The 21,946-nt window shown below is 40.0% G+C and overlaps 1 protein-coding gene across 1 annotated transcript in view; it reads left to right on the top strand.

The window, feature by feature from the left end:
• Window positions 1-21,946, top strand: part of LOC126248752 (solute carrier family 28 member 3-like) — a 464,899-nt gene that overhangs the window by 423,124 nt on the left and 19,829 nt on the right. The window contains exon 13 of the mRNA XM_049950094.1: window positions 17,175-17,333. Within this exon, the coding sequence (XP_049806051.1) occupies window positions 17,175-17,333 (159 nt within the window). The remainder of the gene's footprint in view (window positions 1-17,174; window positions 17,334-21,946) is intronic.

Raw genomic sequence — 21,946 nt, 5'->3', positions numbered from 1 at the left:
TCTGACATTGGAATAGTCTCACCACTGTTTTTTGTTACTTTTTCTTTCTTTGATCACCTTCTCCTATTCTCCCTCCACTTTTGCATTGAAGGTTCCTCTTTTTCTTCTTCCTTCCTGTGCACTCCTGAAGGCTTGCCCATGCATCTCACTTGTAACAGGTGACTGGGTAATGCACAATTCCCAGCCCCGGTTCGACAGGTAGGGTTCACACATACCCCCTGTTACAGGCCAGACCCAGGGAAGGGTGATTGCCTGAGCTGCTACCTTCCAAACTGCCAATTGATCCCTCTGTCAGGTGTGAATGATCACCTAAGTTGGGTGCACCTTCTTTGGAAGGGAGCCCCCAGTTGGAAGGAGTGTTCCAACGGAGACGCTGGCAATCATGGTGGATTTTCTTACAATGAGCCAATCATCACCACAGTCAATGGCTATGAAACAGAAACTGAATGAGGCTAATAATTCAAAGACTCTCCCAGCTGCAGCAAGGTTCCCCATGGTTTCCCGTACTGAAGACGGTCAGTCCCTCACAAAGGTAAATCTTTTTATTATTGAGAAAGGTGGTGATGCAATTGCAGGTCCGGTGAAATCCTGCTCTCATTTATGCAGTGGTACTTTGCCTTTGGAGACTACTTCTGCTTCTCAAGCACAACAACTGCTTGCAATGTCACTCCTCCACAGCTCTCCTGTTTTTGTCGAGGCCAATCTAACACTGAATTCTTCCCATGGTGTTATTTACACTAGGCTGGTCTGACACAGGCAGAAATCCAAACATACCTCTCTGATCAGGGAGTCATTGCTGTCCATCGGGTGAAGAAGAAAAGTAGATGCCTCCTTACTGCCCACACACACTCTCTTTCTCACTTGTGATTGGCTGGTTCTTCTGTCAAAGATCAAAGCAAGTTATGAAGTTATCACAGTCAGACCATATATTATGAACCTGATGTACTGCTATCAGTGTCATCATTACGACAGCACTCAAGAGTCTTTTCAACACCCAGCCAAATGTGTAACCTGTGGCAGGAATGCTCATGAGGGCAATTATCTGCCACCTTCTCCCTGCTGTATCAACTGCAATGGCAACCATGCCACCACCTCCCACTATTGTCCCATGTATCTCAATGAGTGGGCTGTCCAGGTAACCCAGTAAGGAAAAAGTGCTTTATGCGGTTGCTTGCAAGTTGTTGGGTAGTCAGAAACCATGCGCTCTACCGTCTGGCACCTACAGTACTGTTCTTGCTACCTCTTGCTTCACAAAAGATGTGGCCACACAGACATGCAACATCAGATTTAGTACCATGATTGTGAAATCACCCAGCATCATGGTAGTGTCCCTGTTTCCTCCTCCAGCAAACGTTTGCCTCACAGGGCGAAGTCACCAGCTACGCAACCAGCAGCTTGTAAAGGACAGAAGGAATACTCTCATGAAGACTTCCTACGTCCCTACAGCCATCCAACATCTGAGTCTTCCTCTGCTAATTGGAAAGGCTCAAAGAAGTCAAACAAAGGCAAATGGTCTTCTCCTTCACCAGCTCACCAACTCAAAGATCCTCTTTGATGGTGGCACCACCTGATACCCTCAACCAAGTGACCTCCGTGTCACCGGTGCACGCCACCAACCATTTTGCTGCACTGGGCTTCATAGGTCAACAGCAGAAGAATGCTGACACTCCTGTAGACCTCATGGAGCATGATCGTTTTGCCTCTGTGCCATGTAGCAGCAAGTCTTTGAAGGCTGGCACTCGGCAGCCACTGCTGGGGCACCCCTTCATGTTTTCTTTGACATGACTCTCCTTTAGTCGAATGTTCATGGCCTTTGATCTGACAAATAGGGTTTATGGCTGCTCTTAGAATCACACCATCCACTCATTCTCTGCCTTCAGGAAACGAAATTGTGCCCTCATGACCTCTTTAAGCTCTCGCAGTTCTTGGCGTTTCATTTCATGGGTGAGTCATGCTGCTCATACAGGATGACGTTCATAGTGAACACATCACCCTGATTACCCACCTTCAAGCTGTTACAGTTCGTCTTTTCCTTCCTCACTTGTCCTTTTCCCTTTGTACTGTTTACATCCCTCCATCATTCGATGCCACCTGGGCAGACTTCCTCCAGCTTACTGGGCAAACTCACCCCTTTCTGCTGTTTGGTGAATTTAATGTGCACCATCCCCTTTGGGATTCTTCCAGAACCTGTCTGAGAGATGCCCTCTTGGCTGACCTACTCAATCAACTTAACCTTCTCTGCCTTAACACAGGAGCCCCCTTATTCCTTTCAGACTCCATGCACACCTATTCCCATTTGGACCTATCCTCCTGCACTGCCAGTCTTGCCCATTGCCTCGAGTGGTCCATTCTCTCTGACACATAATCGAGTGACCATTTCCCATGTGCTATCTGTTTGCTGACTCCTACCCCACATACGTGCACTCCCAAACGGCAGCTTACTAAGGCTGACTGCACGCTTTACTCATTCCTAGTGACCTCCGACGAAATCATTTCCCCAGTTCTGATGACCAGGTGGAATATCTTACAAACATTATCCTTACCACAGCAGAATGTTCCATTCCTAGCACTTCCTCTTTACCACGCTGTGTCCCGGTTCTTTGGTGGATTGAGATATGGCGTGATGCAATTCATGGGCGGGGACATGATCTCCGTGTTTTTAACCATTATCCTACAATGGCAAACTGCATTAATAGCAAACAGATGCGTGCACAGTTTCATCGCGTTCTTTGGGATAACAAAAAAACTAGCTGGATTTCATTCACTAGTTCTTTCAACAGTTCCACTCCCTCATCCGTCATGTGAGCCAACCTCCGACGGCTGTCTGGGACCAAGATACATTCCCCAACTTCCAGGCTGACAGTAGCAGACAATATCATCATTGGCCCTATTGCTATCTCCTACACCTTGGGCCGCCATTTTGTGGAGATTTTGAGCTGCTCCCACTATCACCCTGCCTTCTCGCATTGGAAACGAGTGGAGGGAGCTCAGGCGATGCCCTTCTCTTCTCATAATCGTGAGTGTTACAATGCCGCCTTTACTATGAGGGAGCTAGATCATGCTCTCACTTCACCAGATCCTCTGCCCCAGGGCCAGGCACTGTTCACATTCAGATGTTGCAGTACCTTTCTCTTGTGGGCAAGCATTTTCTGTTTAATACATACAACCGCATCTGAGCAGAGGGCATGTTTCCCAGACTCTGGTGTGAAGTCGCTGTCGTACTCATACTGAAGTCCAGTAAGAACAAACACCTTCCTTCTATCTGCCACCCCATTTTGCTCATCAGCTGTGTTTGCAAGGTGACGGAATGTATGATACGTACCCAGCTGATATAGTGACTCGAGTCTTGCTTACTAACACACTGCACAGTGTGGATTTTGAGCATGGCATTCTGCAGTTGACCATCTTGCCACTTTGTCCACTCACATCATGAATGGTTTTTTGCAGAAATCCCAGACTGTGGTTGTGTTTTTCGATTTGTAGAAAGCCTGTGACACCTGCTGGAGAACTGGTATCCTCCATACTCCGTACACGTGGAGCTTCCGTGGCTGCGTGCCCTGTTTCCTTGAGGAATTTTTAAAAGACCGAGTTTTCAAGGTACAAGTGGGATCTGCCTTGTCGAACACTTTTATGCAAGAACACGGTATCACTCAGTGTTCCATCCTGAGTGTTGTTCTCTTTGCTGTCACTATTAATTCTGTAATGGCCTGTCTCCCACCGGGCATCTTCAGCTCCCTTTTCGTTGACGATTTTGCCATCTATTGCAGTTCTCCATGGACCTATCCCATTGCGTGGCATCTTCAGCAATATCTTGATCATCTTTACTCCTGGAGCATCGACAATGGCTTCCACTGACAAAGCCGTTTGTATGAATTTCTGGTGGCGCAGTTGGTTTCTCACACCATCTTTACATCTTGGGCCTGTTACTCTTCCATTCATTGAAACTATGAAATTCCTGGGGCTCATGCTTAATAGGAAACTCTCTTGGTCCTCCCATGTGTCTTATCTGGGAGCCTGCTGCATGTGATCCCTCAATGTGCTGTGTATCCTCAGTGGTATGTCCTGGGGTGCAGATCGAACCACCCTCCTTCATTTGTACTTGTTTCTTTTCTGTACAAAACTAGACTATGGGTGCTTCCTTTAGGCATCTGCATGTCTGTTCCTCTTATGCTGTCTCAATACTGTTCACCATTGTGGGGTCCGTTTGGTCACTGGTGCCTTTTACACTAACCCAGTTGAGAATCTGTATGCAGAAGCTTCCGAACTGCCACTGTCCTACCGCCATGACTTTCTCCTCAGCAGATATGCATGCCATGTATGGCCACCCATCCTATGCCTCTTTCTTTGATGACTCCTTTGATTGCCAGTATGGGGTGCATACCTCTTTTCTATTACCTCCTGGAGTTTGCTTTCGGCACCTGCTCGGGTGGCTTAACTTCACACTACCTGCAACTTTCCTGGTGGGTGTGAACCCTTCACCACTCTGCCTTCATGCAGCAGCCGATGTTCCCTTTGGCCTTCATGTGCTTCCTAAGGACACTACTCTAGCCTCATTCTATTGCCCTCACTTTCACAACCTCCACATGGAATTTCATGATAGTACCTTTGTATACACTTATGGCTCTCGGACTGACTGTGGTGTCAGGTGTGCTTCCATCACTGGTGCCAACATTTTTCGTTATCAGATTCTGGAACACTGCTCAGTATTTACAGCAGAGCTCTTCACCCTGTATCAGGCCATGCAGTACATCCAGCAACACAGGCTTTTCAATTCTGGCATCTGCTCCGACTGTCTCAGCGCCCTTCAAAGCCTCCGTGTGCTGTAAACCATCCACCCCTTAGTGAAACAGGTCCAGGAAAGCTGTCACTTGCTCATTCTTGATGGAGGCACTGTGATGTTTATGTGAGTTCCTGGTCACATCAGTCTGGCAGGAAATTAGACTGCTGACGTTGCTGCCAGGGCTGCAGTACTTGCACCTCAGTCCGCTAGTTCTTATATTCCCTTCAATGATCTCTGTGTTGCTGTCTGTTGACAGGTGGTGCCTGTTTGGCACCACTACTGGTCCTCTCTTCATGGGAACAAGCTTCGGGCTGTTAGGTCTCCCCCAGCAGCTTGGATGACCTCCTCTCGGCCCTCTCGCTGCGAGGAGATCGTCGCAACAAGATTGCATATTGAGCATTGTCTCTTCAGCCATTGCCATTTGTTATGTGGTACGCCGCACCACTTTGTGCCCAACTTTTGACTGTCAACCATTTCCTGAGTGAATGCCCTTTTTTAACTGCTTTTATTCCCATTTGTGTTTGCTGTCTGAGTTATCGGAAGTTTTAGCGAATGATGTGCAGGCTGTTGACTGTGTTTTACTTTTTATCCTTCATAGCAATATGGCAAAGGAAATTTAGTTTTTAGTTCTGGATCTCTGTTTCTCTATGGTGTATTTTATAGACTTTTCTCCACATCCCTGTTTTTAGCTGTCTTCTCTTCTGTTGTTTGTGATTGACGTGTAGTCATTTTTAACTCCTCTCTTTGTCTTTGTGCTGTACAGTTTTGACATGGGCATGTATGACCCTAGTTGTTTTTGTGCCCTAAAACAAAACATACTTTTGAGGTTACTTGAAAATGTGTCACTCAGGAAAAAGGAGTTCATTATGTGTGACAACAGTTTGTTAATACATTTGTTTCCCTTATAAAGGAGGAAATAAGTGATCACATCTTGCCCTGTTGGTGGCTTTTTCTTCATTTTGGTTTGAATTACTTTTTATATCTCTGCTTCTGATATTAATGGTAAGAGTAGTGTGCCATTGCAGATATTGGGAAGCAGTTTTAGGAGATGGTGGTTTTTGAGATCCTCTGTGAGACTTTCAGCAGTTCTAGTGAAGTAATTTTTTTTATTGCAACTAAGTTCCCTCTTACTTTTAGGTTAATTTAATTTTGCAGCTGTTTGTTTCTACCTGTACTGTCTTTCTTACATGTTTGAATTTACACTGAAGAGCCTAAGAAACTAGTATACCTGCCTAATATCGTGTAGGATCCCTGCGAGCATGCAGAAGTGCCACAACTCAATGTGGCATGGACTCAACTAATGTCTGAAGTAGTGCTGGAGGGAATTGATACCATGAATCCTGCAGGGCTGTCCATAAATCCATAAGAGTACGAGAGGGCGGGGATCTCTTTGGAACAGCATGTAGCAAGCCATCCCAGATATGCTCAATAATGTTCATGTCTGGGGAATTTGGTGGCCAGCAGAAGTGTTTAAACTCAGAAGTGTGTTCCTGGAGCCACTCTGTAGCAATTATGGACATGTAGGGTGTTGCATTGTCCTGTTGGCATTGCCCGAGTTCATCGGAATGCAGAATGGACATGGATGGATGCAGGTGATCAGACAGGATGCTTATGTACATATTACCTGTTGAAGTTGTATCTAGACGTATCAGCAGTACCGTGTCACTCCAACTGCATGTCTCTGTATTTGAATACACATGCCTATACCAGTTTCTTTGACTCTTCAGTGTATAAGATACTCCATTGTTTTTGTTCAATGATGACTCAAGCAGTTTAAAATTTTGTTGCTCTTTGACTGCATTAACTATGTTCCTAGAGACCTTTTTGTTTGTGATGGTCCACATGAAATATTTTGCATTGGTACATACAATTTTTAAACAGAAGTGGTAGTTGAAGTACAAGCAAAAAGTATTTAAATAGCTTCAAATTACTGTCTACAGTTTGGAACTGATATACAGTCTACCTGCTTTGTCTCCTCATGTAGGTCAGAAAAGCATGCTCATTGCTTTCATAGAAGTTTAATCATCATGTTATAATTTTTTTGTGTTTAGATGTGCTCATCGGCAAATTTATCAGCATACGTAACACACTATGGTCAAAGAATCCTAAATTTACAAAACATATAGTGTGTCCTATTCCACCAGCTACTTGGACAAGACATCTTATACTTGTAGATGACACTCTTTGTGTGTTGAATGATATTACAGAAACAATGGAATCTGAATTCTGTTCCAGACAGTTATATGTCTTTTCCAGTGCTGGGGAAGTTGCATATCTCCCATAGTGGAGCAGTTGTGTTGTCTTTTATAAATGTGCAGCTCCTCCCTCCATCCTTGAATTTTTCTCAAAAAGTGATGTGCCAATCTGAACTGCAGTATCACAACACAGTCTATTTCAGGAGATCTTGTGCAATGCCCAGTAATATATAATATGTGTACATATAAGAATTCACTGTTACTGTTAATTAAGATCTCTATTTCACTCAGTTTATTCTTGAACCCTGAAAGTTAGTGTTTTTGTTTCTTTTCTATTTCTTTGGTGATGTACCTCGGTGTCTCTCTTAAAAATCATCAGGGGCATTATCTCAGGTGTTTCAGCAGGTATTTGCAATTTTCTTTTTGCATTGTGTAGCTGGAGTCAGCTCAAAGAAACAGTGCTATCACGTCTTTCATGCGATGCCCAGTGTCAACAGAAATTGTTGGTATGTTTCTCATTACAAACAAAATAATTTTTAAAGCAGAAATCAAACAGTGGAAAATCCAGGATGGAATGTATTAATATTATGAAAAGGGAAGTTGCCACTCACCATATATGCTGAGGGGCAGATAGGGACAACAAAAAAGACTATCACAAAGAAGCTTTTGGCCAGCAAATCTTTTATCAAAAATAGATGACACACACACTCACACATGCGCGCACTCGTATGACTGCAGTCTCTGGCAACTGAAGCCACACTGCGAGCAGCAGCACCATTTCATGATGGGAGTGGCGACTGGGTGGGTGCCAGAGACTGCAGTCGTGTGTGTGTGTTGTGTGTGTGTGTGTGTGTGTGTGTGTGTGTGTGTGTGTTTAGTCTGTTTCTGATGAAAGTCTTGCTGGCTGAAAGCTTATTTGTGACAGTCTTTTTGTTGTGCCTATTGTGCCTATCTGTGACTCAGCATTTCAAAGAGTGGCAACTTTCCTTTTCATAATATTTTTAAAGCAGAATTTTACATGCCCATTCAATAGAGTGGTTCCAGAGTAGTCTAGTGTAATATTTGTTTTATTGATATGTATTAAGAAGAATAAACAGCAATGCAGCAGCTACTCAGTAGCTCTCTATGCTTGGTGGTAGCAGTCAGTGAGGGCCGGGGAAGTGCTGTTTCTGCTGAAGTAGTGGTTATTCTTAGAGTTTTACTGTCCCTGTTAATAAATACCATTATAACAAATGTCACACCAGACTAATCTGAGACCACTTTATCAAATGAGTGTGTAAAATTCCACTTTTAAAATCATTTTGTTTGTGATGGGAAACAAACCAATGCTTCCTGTTGACACAGGGCATTACATGGAATACATGATGAGCACTATTTGTTTGGGCAGACTCAGCTACACAATGCAAAAACAAAACTGTAAATATCTGCTAAAACACCAAAGAACATGTGCCTGATGACTGTTAGGAGAGACACCCTTTATACATGTATGCATGGAAAATATCCTGAAAGGCAAATAGATACAACAGTTGGCTGTTGAGAGTTAAAAACCTCATCCTCTGTTGTATTCCACCATGGCTTTAATTGGACGATTTAGAGCAGCTGCATTTCTTGAAGCTGATGGTAGAATTTCTGCAAGTGATGTTACAGTTAAAGCTGCTGGATTTCTTGAAGCTGCTGGTGGAATTTCTGCAAGTGATGTTACAGCTGCTGTTCTCAATGTTTTTGCTGCTGCCAGCTATGTTGCTAGTGGTGTTGAGTCTTCTGTTACATTTCTATTTGCTGATGTATTTGTTGTGAGTCAACCTGTTTTCTCTGTTCCTTTGCCATAGTTGGTGTGCCTGTATCTAAAATTGTTGGTTCCCTATCTGAATCTGTTCACTGTAATTATTTTAGAACTGTTACTTTTGGCACTCTTTTGTTCACTTGTTACAAAAATTATTTTGACAATTAATTCTTTGCTTTCTGCATTCAGATTGAGCCCATGAGCTGTGTGCAAGTGTCTATCTCCAGTAACATCAACGAAACACATACTATAATGCTCTTTTGCTTTTATACTTAGCTTTACATAGGATTTTGTGCCTAATTTCTTGGTTCACTCATGACCAGTGATATAAGCCACACCTATATTGCATATCTGCAACAAGGCAGAATTTTGTTCTTTTTGTTGCAATGCTGTTTGCATCTGCCCAAAGAAAACATGGTCTTTGTTGTGTATGAAGATCATTGCAATTATGTAGCACTGTAATCATAGGGGATCCTAACAGTAGTGTTCTCTGGATTGTATTGCCAATTATTTATGCTTAAATTTTTCATGTAAGCTGCATAATTCCTGACATGATTGTCTGATTAAATAAATATTTTAATTTTTCACAATAGAGGCTGTCTGCATGCACTCCTGTCTCTTTACATAGTTGTAATTACTGAGATACTCACTGCCTACTTTGCCTTCCAAATATGTCATACTTGTGCATGATAACCACTGTTCTTGGCTGTCCAGTATTGTTTATGTTGTTTGAAGTATTATGATTGCTTTCAGATGCAAAGATGCTGTCCAACAAATTGCATACATTTGTGACATATTTGTAAATCATTATTACTGTTTCCTTCTTATTTAGTTCAGTCTGTACACTTCTAAGTTCAGCTTTTAATTTTTTACACACTCGCACAACTTGTACCAGTTCTGTCTGAGATATAAACAGCTGTGTTTACTGTTTCTGCCCGCAAAAGCTTAAGCAAACCCTGATCTAACAACATATTTTTAGCTAGTTCCACAACAGTTTTGTTGGTATACTCAACACATGTGTTCTGCCCTGGAATATAATGATTTGGGACACTGAATTGTACAACATTTAATTTCACCGAATCTTTCTCATCAGTATTCTCAAATTCCCATCCACCATCACAGTCAAATGCTTTTGGTAACCAGCTACAAAAATTCTTCACAATGCTCAGCATTTCTGCAATCTTCTCTGCAGTCTCACACTTCTGCTTGAGGAAATATACCCTATGTAGTTTTGAAAAATCATGTGTAAAGCACAGATAATGTTAAGCTCCTCTCAGTAATTTATTCCCACACAGATCACCATGAATCATTTCTCTAGACTGTGTAGCACACTGCTGTCATGACTGAAAACTGCTCTGATGATGCTTCCCCGTAGCACACGCCTCACAAAATTCTTCATCAAACTCTTGAACTTCAACACTTAAACATGACATTTGCTCTGATGACCAAAGTGTTCATTCCAAATTTTCAGAGATTCCTTTCATGCAAGATTTACCTTAGGATCACAAGGATCTACATCTACATTGACACTCGGCAAGCCACCATACGGTGTGTTGTGGAAGGTATGCTCTACCACTATTAGTCATTTCCTTTCTTGTTCCTCTCACAAATAGAGAAAGAGAAAAACAACTGTCTATATGCCTCTGTATAAGCCCTAATTTCTCGTATCTTATCTTCATGGTCCTTATGTGCAATGTATACACATCAAAAAAAGTTTTGCATCACCCCGGATTCCAGAACTCCTGAAGATGGACAGTGACTGTGGATATTGTATCACAGACACAGTCCCTTTGACTGTTCAGAGATGTCACTAAACCTGCCCAAAGATGTAAACAACCATGCATGAGCAGTGCCTATTAGATGGAGGGGGTCCAACAGCCGATCAGTTCCAGTCATTCCACCAGCAAGGAGGTACACGGCTTGTGTTGTCTGTAGTTCAACCATGCCTAGATGGTCAATACTGCAGTTCAATCACATCTGAATTGTTACTTTTTGCCAGGAAGGGCTCTCAACAAGGGAAGTGTCCAGGCATCTTGGAGTGAACCAAAGTGATGTTGTTCGTACATGGAGCAGATACAGAGTCAGGAGCTGTCAATGACATGCCTTGCTCAGGCCACCCAAGAGCTGCTACTGTAATGGATAACTGCTACCTATGGATTATGGCTCACAGGAACCCTGACAGCAATGCCACCATGTTGAATAATGCTTTTCGTGTAGCCACATTATGTCATGTTATGGTTCAAACTATGCGCAATAGGCTGCATGATGCGCAACTTCACTCCCGACGTTCATGGCGATGTCCATCTTTGCAACCATGACACCATGCAATGCAGTACAGATGGGCTCAGCAACATGCCGAATGGACTGCTCAGGATTGGCATCATGTTCTCCTCACCAATGAGTGTCGCATATGCCTTCAACCAGACAATTGTCAGAGACGTGTTTGGAGGAAAGCCAGTCAGGCTGAAGACCTTAGACGCACTGTCCAGTGAGTGCAGCAAGGGGAAGGTTCCCTGCTGTTTTGGGGTGGCATTATGTGGGGCAATGTACGCCACTGGTGGTCATGGAAGGCACTGTAAAGGTTGTACGATATGTGAATGCCATCCTCCGACTGATAGAGCAACCGTATCGGCAGCATATTGGCAAGACATTTGTCTTCATGGATGAAAATTTGCGTCCCCATCATGCATGTCTTGTGAATGACTTCCTTCAGGCTAATGCCATCTCTCAACTAGAGTGGCCACTATGTTCTCCAGACATGAACCCTATCAAACATGCCTGCGATAGACTGAAAAAGGCTGTTTATGGATAACGTGACCCGCCTACCACTCTGAGGGATCTACGCCAAATCGCCGTTGAGGAGTGGGACAATCTGGACCAACAGTGCCTTTATGAACTTGTGGGTAGTATGCCATGATGAACACAGGCATGCATCAATACAAACAGACGTGCTACTGGGTATTGGAGGTAACGGTGTGTACAACATTCTGGACCACCACATCTGAAGGTCTCGCTGTATGATGATACAACATGCAATGTATGGTTTTCATGAGCAATAAAAAGGGTGGCAATGCTGTTTATGTTGATCTCCATTCCAATTTTCTGTACAGGTTCCAAAACTGTTGGAACTGAAGTGATGCAAAACTTTTTTTGATGTGTGTATGTTGGCGGTAGTAGAATCGTTTGGCAGTCAGCTTCAAATTCCGGTTCTCTAAATTTTCTCAATAGTGCCTCCTGAAAAGAATGTTGCCTTACTTCCAGGGATTTCCATTTGAGTTTCCTAAGCATCTCATTAACACTTACGTGGTGTCCGAACCCACCGGTAACAGATCTAGCAGCCTGCTAGAATTAGTTCTGTCATTCAAATCAGCAGCTTCAATAAATTGCCACTACATATACCACATGCTTTAACAATGACATTGTTTCAGAAATTGCACTTATCTTTCGATGAAGTAAAAGTCTAATCCCTTGTCCGTAGCAGATGACAGAGAAGAAGAGATTTCTTTTTTATCCTCTGGAGTATACAAAATATAATTCATGTGGCATTACATCCACTCTCCATTGACAAAAGCTTCAAAGTAAATAGTACCTTTTCCTAGCATGTTCATAGCTGAATCATTGCTCATACATATCTGCAGTGATTTTGCAAATTTGGTAAGGAATGTGTACCACTCAGAATTCTTAGCCATGTGATTCATCACTCCACAATCAGCAGTTCTTGTCTAATTCTGCTCTCCATACTTCAGTAATGAAAGCCTGGTCAGGCATTTCACTTTTATTTTGGCTATGAACACATTTTTGTTTATGTTTGACACTTCTACCCTTCTTTTGGATATGACCAAATCCACCACACACAGCTTCATTTTGTATGTCAACATTTGCACTTATTTGACAAAATAACATTCAATCCAGTGGTACCATCTGCATTTATTTTAAAATTTGCATTGATAGTGAATAGTGCCACTGGCATGTCTTGTTTAAATGCGAGCAGTGTGTCAAGTACTCATACCATTAATGACGATTCATTATGTTTCACTCTGAGTTTGTGCATGAGAGGAACAAAGTTTTCAAAATGAGTGAGGTGTTTTACCATGTCCTCATCTGAAATCTTAAAAAAACTGAAAACTTCTGAACAAACAGAATGTGCAGTTTGCTTTGTTTCTGTTCAAACACAGCATGTAGCTTGTTCCACATATCTCACACAATCTCACATCCAGCCGACAATACCATGGGTTTTGCTTCAACAGTTCTAATAATGATCTGACTAACTGCATGATCAGCGTTTTCTTATGTTTTTAGTGTATATTTTGTTGTTGTATCATGCACAGACAGTGCTTCTGGTTTTTTCACATCAATAATACACACCTTGTACACACTGTGTGATGCACATAGTATGTTTCATTCTGCAAACTTCCATGTGGTCTCATTTTCAGCCCCACATTGTTTCTCAGTGACTGGAAATCCATTGTAGCCATGGAAAACAGTACAGATCTACAGCTGCAATATTTACCTGACAATTGGCCACATACAATGTGAACTGTAAAAATTGCACAACATGTGCAAACATGAAACTTCCTGGCAGATTAAAACTGTGTGCCGGACCGAGACTCGAACTCAGGACCTTTGCCTTTCGCGGGCAAGTACTCATTCTGGAAACATCCCCCAGGCTGTGGCTAAGCCATGCCTCCGCAATATCCTTTCTTTCAGGAGTGCTAGTTCTGCAGGGTTCGCAGGAGAGCTTCTGTAAAGTTTGGAAAGTAGGATATGAGGTACTGGCAGAAGTAAAGCTGTGAGGACGGAGTGTGAGTCGTGCTTGGGTAGCTCAGTTGGTAGAGCACTTGCCCGTGAAAGTGGCAAAGGTCCTGAGTTCGAGTCTCGGTCCAGCACACAGTTTTAATCTGCCAGGAAGTTTCATATCAGCGCACACTCCGCTGCAGAGTGAAAATCTCATTATGTGCAAACATGCTTCTGCTGTCACAAGATGTACAATAACAGAACCCATTTTTTTTCTTGAAGTGTGGACTGGGTCCATAACCTTTTGTAGAAGATTAAAGAAAAGAGGGCAGCATGAAGCACATGCACAATGTTATTACTATATCATGACACATGTACAATGAGGTGATTGGAGTCATGGGATAGCGATATGCACCTATACAGATGGCAGTAGCATCAAGCTCACAAGGTATAAAAGGATAGTTTGTTGGCAGAGTTGTCATTTGTACTCAGGTGATTCATGTGGAAAGGTTTTCAACATGATAATGGCCACATAATGGGAATCAACAAACTTTGAATGTGAATGTGGAATGGTAGTTGGAACTAGACTCATGGGTCACTCCATTTTGGAAATCATTTGGGAATTCAATATTCCAAGATGCACAGTGTCAGGAATGTGCTGACAATACCAAATTTCAGGCATTATGTCTCACCATGGACAATGTAGTTACCAATGGCCTTCACTTAATGACTGAGAGCAACGGTGTTTGCGTCGAGTTGTCTGTGCTTATAGCCAAGCAACCTTGTGTGAAATAAGTACAGAAATTAATGTGGGACATACAATGGACATATATGTCAGAAGGCTGTGGTGAAATTTGGCATTAATGGGCTGTGGCAGGAGATGACTGATGCAAGTGCCTTTGATAACAGCATGACATTACTTGCAGCACCTGTCCTGGGCTCATGAACACATTTGGACAACTGGAAAACTGAGGTCTGGTCAAATGAGTCCTAATTTCAGTTGTTAGGAGGTGATGGTAGGTTTCAAGTGTGGTTCAGACCCCAAGAAGCCCTAGATCCAAGTTGTCAACAAGGGACTGTGCAAGCTGGTGGTGGTTTCATAATGGTGTGGGCTGTGTTTACATGGTATGGACTGAGTCCTCTAGTCCAGCTAAACTGACCATTTGCTGGAAATGGTTATGTATGACTACTTGGAGGCCATTTGCAGCCATTCACAGACTTCATGTTCCCAAATAATAATGGAATTTGTATGGATGACAATGTGCTATGCCCCTGAGCCACAGTTGTTCACAACTGCTTTTAAGAACATTCTGGGCAATCAAATGAAAGATTTGGCCATCTAGATCACACTACATGAATCCCATCAAACATATATGGGACATAAATCAGAAGTTAGTTTGTTCACAAAATCCTGGACCAGCAACTCTTACACAAATTTGAACAGCTATAGGTACAGGATGGCTCAATATTCCTGCAGGGGATTTCCATCAACTAGTTGAGTTCATACCACATTGAGCTGCTGCATATGCCTCACAAAAGTAGGTCCAACACAATATTAGGAAGTATCTCATCACTTTTGTCAACTCTGTGTATTTAGAACAACAACAAAAAAACATTTAATATAGAGATGTGCTACATAGCAAAGAGGTTAATGTCAACATTTCACTTCAACATTTTAATGATTTTTTTAACCATCACTGTCTATCAATGTTGCCTCTACCCTATTTTTCTATGATCGAGGACTGTTGATCATAGTGACATCTGTATAAGTAATAGTGGAGCAATGGGGGAGATGGGATTTAGTTGTCATTCATTTTGATTTTGGTGGACAGTTTCGACAGAAGGTGCTTTTTGTCATTAATGATCATTGCCCTATCCTGCATAACAACACTAATAGTAGGATGGTAGAAAATACTATATCAGCAACCAAATACGATATTCATTTTGACAACATCTTGATCATATGATCTTAGGTAATAAAAGAAAAGTGTTGAATAATGGAATCAGCAATAATGACACAGTAACAATGTTTAGAGAGAATTTACACAAAAATAAGAGTAAAATATTTAGTAATCAGACACTACAGCGATGAATTTAATTCCTTCTTAGATATATTAAAAAGTATTTTTGAGCCTGTTTCCAATAAGTCAGATAAGGAAAATTTCAAAAGAAGATTTGGAGGAAAAACTGTGGTCTAAATTTGAGATGAAATAACTGTGTGCAAAGCAAAGGAACAAGACAAGTTATTCTGTTAATTTTAGGCTTTCCCAGTATATGATGTTGTTGAAATGTCCAAAGTAATAACAGATGCAGATCCAGGGTTTGATTCTGGGAGATCACTGGATCATTGGTGATTGCTCTCGCTCTCTCTCTCTCTCTCTCTCTCTCTCTCTCTCTCTCTCACACACACACACACACACACACACACACACACACACACACACACACACACACACACACACACACATACATGACATCCACATTTAGCATGCTGTAGAGGTGTAGGAATTTCATAATAATAATAAAATCAAATTGCATATTTTTAAAAATTTAACTTTAATAATTTGTTTACATTAGTGGTTAGTACAATAGGGTGCAGTTCCCATGCTTTTGGGTGACCCCCATGACTCTCCCCCCAGTCTCTACATTTATACTTGGGTGTTCAGCCATGTGGAAATGTCCAAGTGGAGAAATATTTTGACAAGCTGTCTTGTTGCCATCTTGCCATCTACTATTGACATTTCATGTAACTTTGCCACTTTCTTAGTTTGTGCCCAACATAAAACTTCCCCTTGGGTGTGTACTATAGGGAAATGGTTGTAATAAAAAATTATAATGCAAAGTGAACTTTATCATTCTGAATTTTAAGAACATAAAACCAGGGAAAAGGAAAGACCTTTTAGAATTACACAAAATATATCAGGAGAATTATTCAAAAGGAAAGAAGCAAATGCACAGTGCCAAAAAATTAGTACTGGACTCTATGTTAGGAAGATATAATTTCCATAGAGGGACGGTGTGTGTTCCATGAAGCGACATCAGCTCGTATAACGACATCATCAATGAGACTACAGTAATTTTAATGTTTTGTCATTGACAGTGGAATATATTAGTCAGTCAGTGAGTCAAAAATGTGTATTTATGAAAGACTTAAATAGCGAGTCTCAAAACCAGACTTACATAAATCACATATGCTTTAAATGTTATCTTCTTCCTCTCAGTGTTTTCACCTACCTTTGAGGAATGGTTCTACAGTGGAACACCTGTTAATGTTGTTGATGATAAGGCATCAATAGCCTATCTGCTACAAAGGCTTCTTTACACAAACCCATATTTGGGTCTAGCAATTAAATTTCATCAAGAACACAGAAAAAAATTCAGATGTCACTTCCGTTGGTTTGTAAGAGTTTTAACTGTGCAGACTAAAACATTTTACTGTGTCAAACTTTATTGTATTGATGATTTCTTCTTCAGGCTAAGCTAGTCCTTAATCAATTCCATATAACTGAAATCTATGGAAGATGATGTATGAATTAACATTTTCAGTCATTTAACTATGTTTCTGTAGTTTTAGTATTTTTCAGTAAATGCATGTAACTTGTGCTAGAATAAACACTGTATTAAATGTATCATGACATTTAATAGTAGTTTTAATCACATTATGATTTATTTTAATTTACAGTTCATTCTCTCAAAAGTATTTATTCCATTTACATATGTCATGGGGGTAGAAGCTGAACAAGTTGAATATGTGTCCCAACTGATAGGCATAAAGACGCTTGTAAATGAATTTGTGGCATATCAGAAACTTGGTGAAATGCTGGACCAGAATCTTCTCACAGTAAGCAGAATATTTTAAAAATATTTTTTCTAATTAAGAAACTATATAGCTACCTAAAGAAGTTTATCTAATATATAGTCTATCCATGGTTATACAGTTTTGTAGTATCTGTTCTCTGCAAAGTGTGTGTATTACTCACCAGTTGCTCACTTATGATATTGTGCTGTTAGTCACAGTAAAATAGATTCAACATTACTAATCATAGTGAGACGTTTCATTGCATCTTCCAGAGCATAATATTAAAATAGCTGTGGAAAATTACAGCATGAACATTATCATAGAGTTTGTTATATTAACAACAAATCCAGTGCTTTAAATATTTGTATAATATTTATCAAGTGGAAGTCAAAGAGTAGTGTTAAAAATATTTTAGGCAAGACATCATCATACACTATCCCTTTAATAAAAGCATGAACACCTGTAACAGTTCTGACACACAATTTAAAAAAGTGAATTTCAAACTCTATCACTTAGAAGTGATCAGTAGAAAGAGAATGTACTGTAGAAATGGCATCATATCACACCTTAACCTGGTGTTCAGTTTTTTCTGCATTGCACAATAAATAATAAACTGAGCAGCATTATGCCATTTCTACAATTTATAAAAGCTGTGGAACACAGGCACCATAAAACATTTTACATAATAAACAATAAATTGAACAGCTGCATAATGTGTTCTATGGTGTCATTTCTACAAATTATAAAAACTGTTGAACAAAATTAACAAAAAAATATTTTTGAAAGAGAAAGTTTGGAAGTATAAAAAATGTGTAAAGAATTTCAGTGTGGTTGGAGGCACTATATAGGTACACAGTGTATCAATACTGGTGTTGGTACCTTTCAATGTAAAATTGAATGCACTGTTCTTTTTTATCATTTAGATATTTACATATGTAAGAAATCATATTGGACCTGGAACTGAACCTTGTGGACTTACATTAACAATTTCTTCCTAGTCAAAGAGATGCCTTCTGTCTGTGTGGAACTATCATGGCAGCTTCCCAATGCAGGCTGCTACACCTGTTCTCTAGCTCTTCATTAACCACAGTGGAGTGCACCACACTGGAGTGATACAACGAATTAAGTCTTTACTAGTCAAGGGAAGGTTGACAGTGAAATTGTTACATTCTTTTGAGAGATAATTACTTAGCATCAGATTCATAGCAATAGTTCAGCAATATTAAATCCCAGAGCAAATTTGTACATCCAAGTATGTACCTCCCAAATTAATAGTTATCTACATTAATTCAGTAGTAAATAATGTGAAAAATAGCACCACAATGACTGTGCTGATTATCAAGCCCATAGACCAGTGACATGGTGCAGGTGGTCCTCTGCCAGCAATGCCATGGAGCAGGTAAGTAAGTATCCAGTAGTTAGACATTCTGGAAACAGTTTGGTGAATCATCATTTTATGACCTTAGTGCTTCAGACAATGATGCAAGAGTCTGCACTGTCTGTGTAGGATGATAACCCACATGCGTTATTGGTATCTCTATTGGGTGCTGTGCTTCTGATCTTGGCTAAGAAATTTACCATACCCGACCAGTGCTGTACGCCACCACTAGTGCATGTGGGACTAATTTGTGGGATTGTGTCATTCACTGTAGTGATTGCATTACAAGTAACAAGCAGATTATTGTGAAGAGTATTCTCCAAACCATACAATTGAGAAAACCATCCAAGGGATTTAGATTTGTACTATGTGAGAGTTCAAGAAGATTGTTGTGCAGACATATATGGTATTTAATCCCTTCTATTTTGTGCTTCCTCTGGTAAACTGGGTAAGCATTTTTCATGATTAGCTGGTAATATCTTATTTCCCCATAAGTTGCTAATAATACAAAAGTCTTCTTATATTACCTTTACACTGCCTACAAATATAAGCAAAATTAATTGTTATTCACAATTAATTCATAATTAATTCATGAGTAAGAATTAATTCATAATTAATTCATTAGTAAACAATATACAAAATAAGGTCACAGAAACTGTCTGCTGCTTGTGATTATTGTTTATCAAGACCAGAGACCAGTGGCATGGTCAGATGGCCCTCCACAAGTAATGCCATGGAGCAGTTTCTTTTGCCCTCATATTAATAACATGTACCAGGGAATAAAAAAAAACCAAGTATATATAATTATATATAGATGTTTTTATCAGGGACTCCAAGGCCATTGATTGATTACATGTGTGGTTGTTTCAGTTTTCTAGGAAGTTAGGTATTTGTTTACCAGGGCTGTTTGCATTCTCATGTTATCCTGTCTATTAGAAGTCAGTAATGATATCTGGATTATCATGTAAACTATGGAAAATAGTGACTGCCCAGGTGATATTAGGAAGTGACCGCTTCACAGTAGTTCATCAGAACCTTATATAGCTGAGAACTTGGATTTCACAGAATATTAGTGTTATCTGACAATACACTGTTACTGCAGCAGGCATTTCCCCTTCAATAATAGTGTATGGTACTGTTTAATGTTCAAAATCTTTTGAATATTTACACTGATTTAAAATTGTGACAGTTGAATTGGGGTAGTCACTGCAATGACCATCTACACTGTTTCTCAGTCTGTTGATGTGCAATTAAAACAGGATTAAGTTACTCTTCAGTGACATTTTATACAGTTTGTGGGAGCATGCTGTTACTCTGATTTCTTATAACAATTTCTTCTTGAGCTCCACCTGTAGCCTAAGAGAGATAACGCTATTGACAAGAGTGATGGTCCCCTCCCATACTCTTCCTTCACATAAACAAACAATGCTACTTACATTACATAGTAACTGCTCATTGCAGCACGTTAGTGTGTGACTACACATGAAATTCTCAGTAGCTGACCTCCCAACTATCATCAATCACTATGGAAGCTACATATGCTGTGACAAATTTGTCAACACAGTAGCAGAAGTAACAGTAAATGGACAATTTAGTGTTCTATATAGTGCCATAAAATGATACATAGAACAACTGATATGTAAGACACAGGACTGATGCTGAAAATCAATGTGTTTATCAGTTATGTACAGTGAGTGATGAGAGTCCTAAAAACAGGACTTATTTATGTCTATACATATGTCCATATTCTGAAGTTCTACCATATTTTACTTCCTGCATAGTGTAATAGTACATTTGTAGTGAACTGCTGAGCTGCTCCTTTGATACAACTGAAGGGTTCAATATTGCTTCATTTCTTTTGTATTGATGTTACATTCACCATAAAAAGCTCCAGTGACCTCCCCATCTTCATCTAAATATGTATCTACAGCTACATTCACTTCTATACCCTGAAAACTGCTGTGAAGCATATAGCAAAAGATAATTTCTATTGTACCACATTTCACTTCATACATTTATGGAAACATGAAAAAAAGTTTGCTTGAATGACTCTGTGTATGCTGTTGTCTTCATTGCACTTAAGGGAGTGATACATAAAGGGTTGAAGTATATTCCTATATCCCTCACACTACACTGGTTTTTGAAGCTTTTTAAGTATGCTTTTGTGGTCAACTGACATATATCTTGAAGTGTACTGACAAAGACCTCCATGACCAAAATATTAAACAACTAATGTTATCATATTGGGAATGATTGAATGAGAATAATCTTATTATAAATGTACAAAAAAGAACTCACATCAATTTCAGCATTTCATCTCAAAAACAAGAAATCCCCAGTATACTCCTAAACAACCAAGAGCCGCCCAGTGTAAGTTCTATGAAGCTTCTTGGTATATGGCTTGAAGAAAATCTTAAGCTGAATACTTGTGTCAATTATATATAAAATAAACTGCCAACAGTATGTTATGTTCTAAAGGTGCTCAGCATATCAGTCACAAATTTAGTTATACTACAAATATATTATTCTTACTTTTAATTCAAATTACAATATGGAATTACTTCTGGGGAAACTCAGCCTTGGAAAAAAGGCAATTCATATAATATGCAATCTGAGACAGAATGAATCACATAGACATCATTTCAAGAGACTTGCCATTGTGATGCTACTACATGTTTACATTTACAATACTATGTCATGTGTTTAGAACTACCTATTAAACAAAGACAGCTCATTGACATTAAATGAACACATTCTTAGTTATGAAATGAGACAGCAATCTGACCTTCACATGATTCAGTCCAGAACAACTTGTTACCAAAAAAGTGTGCTGCGTGTTGGGATGCAGGTGTATGATAATTTACCAGATGAAGTTTAATGAGCAGAAATGCCAAGAGCTTGTATGTGAGCAAAGCTTTTAAATGGTAAATGATTTTCTGAAACAGGCTGTACATGTTAGCTCATCGCTTAATAAATGTTCATTTATGCCAGATAATTATGTGTAGTGTGTGTTTCCTTAATGTACGTAGTATATTAGTCTATATTTATTACTGGTTTTGCTCCCATCATATTTCATTACATCACATATTATTTTATCTTATTGTAAAAAAGAAAAAAAATTTTAACCCACCTAACTTGGTTTTTGTACGACAGATGTCTTCAGAATCCATAATAGTTGGCATGGAGGAGGTCATTCTGTTAAAGATATTTGTTTTTTTTTTCATGTAGTCCACCTGTTGTATATCCTCACCTCAAAACTATTAAAACATGCATAATA

Source organism: Schistocerca nitens, chromosome 3, assembly GCF_023898315.1.
Source record: "Schistocerca nitens isolate TAMUIC-IGC-003100 chromosome 3, iqSchNite1.1, whole genome shotgun sequence".
Lineage (NCBI taxonomy): Eukaryota > Metazoa > Arthropoda > Insecta > Orthoptera > Acrididae > Schistocerca > Schistocerca nitens.
Note: the sequence above shows the minus strand (reverse complement) of the source record. Positions and strands in the feature narration are given on the sequence as shown.